Raw genomic sequence first — 8,983 nt, 5'->3', positions numbered from 1 at the left:
GTTAAAGGATTGTTAGGGGAGGAGGAGGAAGTCTGTAGAGGGTCAGAGACAATACAGTACTTGCTTCAGGGTGCAAAGGAGATAGCAATAGGAAATAATAGCCGTCATAAACAGAACAAAGATTGTTTTCTAATTCACAGGCTTCTCGGATCACTGGCATGCTGTGGAAACTAAACTTGGCTATTTCTTTGGCATGCGTTTATAAGGAGTGTCCCGAAGAATCAGCCCTGGAATCCTGCAGAGAAAGAAACCTTTTCCTTAAAAGGATTTCATCATTTTCTTCCACTCAAAAGCATTGTGCACTTTCATGTTTATGACCCAAGTGGGTCTGCCTGCTTTCTAAGTAGGAAACCCTCTCAACCCACCCAGCTCGACACTGACTCCTCTACAGCCTGTGAAGCAAACTGATTCTGTGAGCTGGCATCTTTATGTTGCACAATCCAGGGTGGGATTTCTTCCCCTGACTTCACCTCTCTGTGTTTCTGCTCCTTTCCCTCTTGCTGTCTTTTTCGCTCTCCCTCTGCCTTTTCTTTCTGTGTCTCCCTCTCTCTTCCTTATGGGTGTGGCCTCTGCAATATTTATGAGATCTGCCCCTACTTGCTCAGCTAATGATGTATTCCAGCCTTGGTTCGCTGCCTCTGTAAAGCGCTGGCTGGAGGGCAGTAGGACCAGAGTGAGTGGTGACTGTAACTGGAAACCAAAGCTTTCACCGTCATAGCTCAGCTACTTTCCATTCACTCTTAGGTGCTTAATTAAAGAACGAGGAGAAGAGTTCCCGGTCCTTATAGCAATAAGGATTATTTTACAAAGAAACTGGGAGGACGTTTGCAACCACCAGGAGGAAAAGGTTTTCTACAATGAGCCAGGTTTGGAATGAAAGTGTTCTGGTCAAAGGAGTGGAGTCCATAAACTGATAGAAATTTGATGGCATTGCATTACTGATTCCTTCAGTAGCTAGGTAAGCACGATTGAAAGTTCTCTTTCAGCACTGTCACAGATGTGAAATGGGATTGCTGAATTTTTGCCACAGTTCATGGCAATGATGTTTTTCACAACGGCATAATCCTTATTTTTCTTGCAGTGGATGAGTTGAGGTGCAGAGAGTAATTCTGGAATTCAGCCTTGAGCATATGACACCTGCACGGCGCTTTACAGTGAAGTTACACACTACTTTTCTAAAGCAGTGGAGCATTTCTTTAAAAAAACAAAAACACAAAAACAACCAGAAAAAGAACTCCACGTGAATGCAACGTTCCCTCTTCACTTTAACAAGTTTGTTACTCGCACTGTGAAAACAGGAACACTCAGTGAGAAATGAAACTAGTTCTTGTGTCTGTGCTAAAGGGGAGCACTTGTAAGGTTTTAGAGCAGTTGCTTGCCGGTAAAGGTCATGTGCTCGATACGTTGATTTGACTTACTGTCGTGACTTTCTAGAGATAAATACAGAACTGGGATTTTAGCCCAAACTGGGATTCTAAACTGAAATGCGTTTGTGTTCAATTGCCAAGGGGCCCTAAAATTCCTACAATTCAACATATTTCCATTCTCTAACTCACATGTCAAAGAAGGCTGTAATAACAAAGCCATGAAATACCTTTATGGCAACAACATGCCTTTATTATACGGACCTAACAACAGGGCAAGGAGCATGCAGTTTATTGTTTGGATCTTATATTGCCTGTCACCTTTGTGTAACAGTGGAAATTTGCAATTCAAGCAGTGAAGTATAGCAGTATTTCACGCATAAAACTGATGCAATTAGATTTGGCTAGGAAGGTGGAAGGAGAAGGGAAAGAGGGGTGAAGGATTTTTATTTTTGACAGTTCCTCCTACTATGATTTAGCAGAACAGAAATAACCCTTTAGTTTCCTCCCTTTTCCTTCCCATCTGTATTGCAAAGAAGGCATCGTACTACTACTGTAGAATACTAATCCCATTGCATCTGTTAAAATCACGTTTGGTATGATTGGCCATTTGTTTTGGCCCTACAAAGCAATCTTATCAGGGTTAATGGCATTTTTGTGATTGAAGAAGGTTAAGCAGAAGGCTATCCCATGGGCTAGTGGTAGGGTATTGAATTTAAAACCCACAAAGCAGTGTTAATACTGGAATTGGTGCAGCTTGTTTTAAAATTATTTTTGGCAAGGCTATACAAGTATAATTGTATTAGTTAACGAACCCTTAAAAATTAACTGGGGCTGTTCCAAAATACGTTGTTTCCTTTTGTACTTCAGATCTGTATTTGGGAAATTGCCCGCATTAATGGTTTTGTCAGTTAACAGAGAAACACCACAATACCTGATCTTGATGCATTAGTCAGCTCCAGATCAGCTGCAAGGGATCTGACTGTTGCAGAAACTCTCTCTCTCTCTCTCCGCTTTCCCCAGCCCCCAAGTTTAGTATGGAATTCTGGGGCAGATTGTAGCTCTTTTAAAAAAGATTTACAGTAAGTGAATATTGGATGACTGAGGCATGGTAATGAGACACTGAGCCTTTCAACTCTGAGTCAACTGTGTGAATCCAATCCAAATTGGGACAGATCTGAAGCTGTCATTATCTGACAGCTGTTTACTGCCCCATATGAAACTAGTTGAAGTTAGAGCCAGTTCTTTTAGGACAGATGTTAGTCTCACCAGAGAGGGCAAGGACTGAATGGACACAGATACAGAACTACTGTCTTCACCCTTAGAGGTGATCCTGCTGGAGTATATTTAAGGGGCAGTGTGGAGCAGTTTGCATTAGCATAGTCCAGGTAATATCAATTCTCAGGATAAACAAAAACTTTCAGTTTCTAATGTTCTTACTCTGTGGTAATTCTTCGACACTAAGGGCCACATCCTGCAAGATGCTGAGTGCCCTTGCCTCCCATTGAATCAGTGTAACCTCTTTATGATAGCACCCTCAGAAAGCACTGAATAGCATGCAGAAGAGGGATTGTTCTTATTAAAAAGGTAGCCAGAAGTTGGTATATTAAAAATGGGGTTAGAAATCAGTATATATGGAGTCTATTCAGAGAATAAACTTGGGAGCTAATTCTCCACTCCATTGCACCAGTTTTATGCTGGTGTAAATCCATTGATATCAAAGGAGGTACACTGATGTAAAATGGGTGTAATTGAATCAAGGGGGAATCAGAGCCTAGTTGTGTGTGACCATAGAAACCTCTCTTAATCTCTCTGAAGCCTCCATTTCTGTATCTGTAAAATGGGGCGAGTTATATTTGCCTGTTTCTCAGGCTGTATTCATTAGCCTTTGGAAAGTGGTTTGAGATACATGAATGGGAGCTGTTGTACAAGTGCTAAGTCTTAGTGGGAGGTTTTGTTTTATGGGCTCCCATTGGCTCCACTAGACTTTGGATCAGGCCCTATATGAGCCACTTTGGAATTAGAAAAGCAGCACGTTCGTAGTATTCTTCCTTGAAAAGCTACTCAGAAAGGTGAGTTCTATCAGATATGCAAATACACCTACCAGGGTTATGTGAAGGGAGTGAAGCAATGGATTGAACAGAGTATTTATATATCATATAGTATGAAGTATTCCTATTATAAAACAAAAATCTGGAACTAAACTCCCTGATGGGATTATCCTAAGCAACAGTTTACAAATGTTAGGTGTAAAGAGTGAGGGTGAAATCTTGGCTCTATTGCAGTCAATGGTAGTTTTGCCATTGACTTAATGAGACCAGTATTTCACTTTGTCTTTTTTGTTGTTTCTTATATACTAGAAAATACACTATGTAAAAAAATAAAACAATAAAATACAATAAAATAAATAAATAAAATAAAAAAGTCGAGGACTCTCTGGAGCAGACCCGAAGTTTAAAAACTGTATTGATTAAACATGATGTACAGTAAGGAGAGAGGTCTAAAAATATCAACCAGCTTTTATTCATGAAACATTATCCCCTGTCCTTGCTTTGCTCTGCCTTGACATTTAGCATAATTATTTTTCCAGCAGGTGGAATTGTCCTTATTGAAATAAACTGGGTCTAATCCTGCAGTCTTTACTCACCTAAAACTTTATATCTATTCGTCCTAAGTAAAATGCTTACAGTTCTTTTAGTGCCAACACAGAACATATCCAGACAAAACATTTCAGATTTGAAAAGAAAAAGCAGAAGTGTCATATATTATAGCTTCAATCTGGCAAAGTTCTCTGACACCTACTGTTCTGTAGTGTTGATTTTGGTCCACACAATTTATATAATGTAAAATTAGTAATGGGCTCTTTTTTCTCCTTTTAGGTTTTATTTCTTGGATATTAAGTTGCACATCTGAAGATATGGCATTTCTAGCAGTCCACATGTTGATTGGGATGTTTATTTACTCTAGCACTGTAAAAGGATCCTCACAGCCTCAGGCCAGGGTGTTCTTAACATTCAATGGTAAGAAAGCAGATAAACATTCCTAAGCAAATGTTATTGTAGAACATTTTCTTCTTTCCATTCAATCCAATAACTGAGTAATAAATAAGGTGATGGCTTCTAAATGCCTGTCCACATAATTGTTGTTTTTTTAATTATTTGTATACTGTAGTGCCTAAGAGCCCAATGCTGAGGTTAACTATTACATAGAGTTTAGCAGTAATTACAGGCACAAATAAATGGGGTTTATTTTATTTTTTTCTTTTCTTTTTAAAGGTGTAATTATGGCTTAGGCAGACTTAACGCATGTATTCCTTTCCTTATTTTTTTGTATTTTTAAAGGTAATTATTACAGTGCATATTGCGATGTATAAAGTGCATGGCCAACAATTGCAAAAGAGATCAGTGATTCTGGTTGCCTCCATATTTCGGTGCCCATCTAGAAACAACTTTAAAGAGACTAGATTTTCTGAAAAGGGTGAGGACTCACCGTCTGAAAATCAGGCCTTTTTAAGGGATCTTAATTTGAGCATAAAAAAATCACCTGTCATTTTGTACACTATTGGTTTTGTGTGTACTGTATATACACTAAGTAGTGGGTATGCGTATGAATTTTAAATTCACATGGGGTCAAATTACTGATGCCCATATATTGTAAACAGGCTATAAAATTGCTTGTTTTCAAAATGCATGCACAGTTCACTTCTAAAACTTCCTTCCTTTAAAATGCTGAGTGGTACTTTGTCATAATAGGGATGTAAATGTTTTAAAACTCTGCATTTAATTGCAAAACCGGACCTCCTTGCATGCTGGCTGTTAGCATTTATGGTGGTGATTCCATGTGTTATTGTAGTAATTTTTTCCCTTCTGTGTATTTGTATGAGAATTTCCTAGAGGTTTTGACAAATGCTGTGCTTAAATGAAAAGAATCGAATGCTGAAAAATATGCTTTGAATTGATGTTTTCTGCATATGGTGTTTCCAGGGCTGGAATGGAAATTTGTGAGATTACACATTTCATGAAATTTAGAAGGAATTCAATCCTCAGGCCATGCCATTTTGCCAGACTTATCTGTCAGCCCATGCTGCTCTGGTTCCAAACCACTTGCAAGTGTGACTAAGTCATCTAGCCCATAGTAAAGAAATACAAGAAGAATAAGTGGGAAAGGCCACTCAGCAAGTCAGGAGCTAGTTGCGTTTTTATGACTGACCCCATTTATTCTATTATTGTTTCAATCACCCAAATGTCTGGAAAGCTGTTGCACTTGCTTTATTATTCTTTGTCTGAAACTGTGAGCCCAGTCACCTCTCAAGATATGTGCCCTCTGGGCCTATCAATTCAATTGAATTAATATTAGTAACTATTTGGCACTTAATATTCAGATCCCTCACTCTTATACAGATGCGGGCCTTTGGCCTGTCTTTGAATCACATGGAGCAGCTCCTGCCCGCACTGGGGCAGTTTTTCACTGGTCTCCTGGTGCACGGCTGCCCTGAAGCTGGCAGGTCTTGACACTTGAAAATTTCCACCCCATGCAGGGAAAACCTTGGGTAGCACAGAGTCACCTTAATGATTCCTACACCGCTCTACCACCAGGACTTTGGTGTAGTGGGTATGGCATGGAGAAAATTGGTGTGACCAGGGTGTCTTTAGTATAAGTTAAAGCAGCCAAGGTGGTTGTAAGTTGCTCCCTGGGATCAACCTGGTGACCTCAATGCCAGTTAATGGGCTGCATACTGACTGTAAGCCTCTCCTCACTTCTAGGCAATGATAAATGCACAAGGGACAGATCAAAGGATCTGTTTTCTTTGTTTTTATATTTCCCTTCTTTCTTTCACGAGAGGTGGGGAAGTAGGTCTATCATGATTCTCCACCGCACTCTCTATTTTTTCCACTGACCCAAATATTCCACATGATGGTAACCCTATTTCTGGTGGCAGAATTCCCCCCAAACTGGTAATATCCGGAGAAACACATGGTAAATGTTAAGTATAACAAATGTCTTTTCCATCTCTAATAGTCCTAATTCCATCCTGGGAAAACAGAGTGTAGAGGTAAATTCTACGCTTAATAGGTCATTTCCACTTCTAATTTTCATGATTCTGAGATTTTAGGGTGGCAGCTCCAGCATATCAGGGAAGGTATTATTGGAAAGAAGCCCACCCAAAGAGGAATGATTGCAAAGTATTGTATATTGTACAGTAATAGGTTCTGAACATGCTGGGCCAGATCCCCTGTGAGTGTAAATTGGCATTGGTGTTAAGGTAACTATTTTGGTGCTGAGATGCAGTGGCCACCTGGAAGACCAAAGGATGTTTAAGCTTTGAGTCAGTATTCCTCACTACTGAGTCTAACCTCCCAGGCTGTCAAAATTTAGCAAACTCTGACCCCAGGCTCAGCCTGGACAGAGGCAAAGTCTGCTGTGAGTGTGTGGTGCTGCTCTAGCCAGAGCTGTAACAGGCTTATACAAACCAAACCACACTATTTTTCACATTAAATAGCACAGAAAATAGCCTAGCTGTCCCTAATTTGAGAAAAACTGAATAGGGTGTCTTAGTTTGAACAAAAAGAAAAGGAGTACTTGTGCCACCTTAGAGACTAACAAATTTATTTGAGCATAAGCTTTTGTGAGCTACAGCCCACTTCATTGGATGCATGCAGTGGAAAATACAGTGGGGCGATTTACATACACAGAGAACATGAAACAATGGGTGTAACCATACACACTGTAACGAGAGCGATCAGGTAAGGTGAGCTATTACCAGCAGGAGAGCGGGGGCGAGGGGGGGAACCTTTTGTAGTGATAATCAAGATGGGCCATTTCCAGCAGTTGACAAGAATGTCTGAGGAACAGTGTGTGTGTGTGGGGGGGGGGGAGGCGGGACAGGGGGAAATAGTTTTACTTTGTGTAATGACCCATCCACTCCCAGTCTTTATTCAAGCCTAAATTAATTGTATCCAGTTTGCAAATTAATTCCAGTTCAGCCGTCTCTCATTGGAGTCTGTTTTTGAAGTTTTTTTTAAAAGAATTGCCACTTTTAGGTCTGTAATGTAGTGATCAAAGAGATTGAAGTGTTCTCCAACTGGTTTTTGAATGTTATAATTCTTGACGTCTGATTTGTGTCCATTTACTCTTTTACATAGCGACTGTCCAGTTTGGCCAATGTACATGGCAGAGGGGCATTGCTGGCACATGATGGCATATATCACATTGGTAGATGTGCAGGTGAACGAGCCTCTGATAGTGTGGCTGATGTGATTAGGCCCTATGATGATGTCCCCTGAATAGATATGTGGACACAGTTGGCAACGGGCTTTGTTGCAAGGATAGGTTCCTGGGTTAGTGGTTCTGTTGTGTGGTGTGTGGTTGCTGGTGAGTATTTGCTTCAGGTTGGGGGGCTGTCTGTAGGCAAGGACTGGCCTGTCTCCCAAGATCTGTGAGAGTGACGGGTCATCCTTCAGGATAGCTTGTAGATCCTTGATGATGCGTTGGAGAGGTTTTAGTTGGGGTCTGAAGGTGATGGCTAGTGGCGTTCTGTTATTTTCTTTGATGGGCCTGTCCTGTAGTAGGTAACTTCTGGGTACTCTTCTGGCTCTGTCAATCTGTTTCTTCACTTCAGCAGGTGGGTGTTGTAGTTGTAAGAATGCTTGATAGAGATCTTGTAGGTGTTTGTCTCTGTCTGAGGGGTTAGAGCAAATGAGGTTGCATCGTAGAGCTTGGCTGTAGACAATGGATCGTGTGGTGTGGTCTGGATGAAAGCCGGAGGCATGTAGGTAGGCATAGCGCTCAGTAGGTTTCCGGTATAGGGTGGTGTTTATGTGACCATCGCTTATTAGCACCGTAGTGTCCAGGAAGTGGATCTCTTGTGTTGACTGGTCCAGGCTGAGGTTGATGGTGGGATGAAAATTGTTGAAATCATGATGGAATTCCTCAAGGGCTTCTTTTCCATGGGTCCAGATGATGAAGATGCCATCAATGTAGCGCAAGTAGAGTAGGGGCATTAGGGGACAAGAGCTGAGGAAGCGTTGTTCTAAGTCAGCCATAAAATTGTTGGCATACTGTGGGGCTATGCAGGTACCCATAGCAGTGCCGCTGATTTGAAGGTATCCATTGTCCCCAAATGTGAAATAGTTATGGGTGAGGACAAAGTCACAAAGTTCAGCCACCAGGTTTGCCGTGACATTATCGGGGTACTGTTCCTGATGGCTTGTAGTCCATCTTTGCGTGGAATGTTGGTGTAGAGGGCTTCTACATCCATAGTGGCCAGGATGGTGTTATCAGGAAGATCACAGATGGATTGTAGTTTCCTCAGGAAGTCAGTGGTGTCTCGAAGATAGCTGGGAGTGCTGGTAGCGTAGGGCCTGAGGAGGGAGTCTAAATAGCCAGACAATCCTGCTGTCAGGGTGCCAATGCCTGAGATGATGGGCGTCCAGGATTTCCAGGTTTATGGATCTTGGGTAGCAGATAGAATACCCCAAGTCGGGATTCCAGGGGTGTGTCTGTGTGGATTTGTTCTTGTGCTTTTCAGGGAGTTTCTTGAGCAAATGGTGTAGTTTCTTTTGGTAACCCTCAGTGGGATCAGAGGATAATGGCTTGTAGAAAGTGGTGTTGGAGAGCTG

General features: G+C 41.3%; 1 protein-coding gene across 1 annotated transcript in view; it reads left to right on the top strand.

Moving 5' to 3' along the window:
- The first annotated feature begins 483 nt into the window (after nt 1–483).
- The window catches only part of SEMA3C (semaphorin 3C), a 163,070-nt gene continuing 154,570 nt past the window's right edge, over nt 484–8,983 (top strand). The window contains exons 1-2 of the mRNA XM_037889242.2: nt 484–958; nt 4,244–4,384. Coding sequence (XP_037745170.1) covers nt 4,282–4,384 — 103 coding nt within the window. The 5' untranslated portion in view covers nt 484–958; nt 4,244–4,281. The remainder of the gene's footprint in view (nt 959–4,243; nt 4,385–8,983) is intronic.

This window comes from Chelonia mydas, chromosome 1 (assembly GCF_015237465.2).
Source record: "Chelonia mydas isolate rCheMyd1 chromosome 1, rCheMyd1.pri.v2, whole genome shotgun sequence".
Classification (NCBI taxonomy): Eukaryota; Metazoa; Chordata; order Testudines; family Cheloniidae; genus Chelonia; species Chelonia mydas.
The sequence above is the reverse complement of the archived record's forward strand: the minus strand, read 5'-3'. Positions and strand labels throughout refer to the sequence as shown.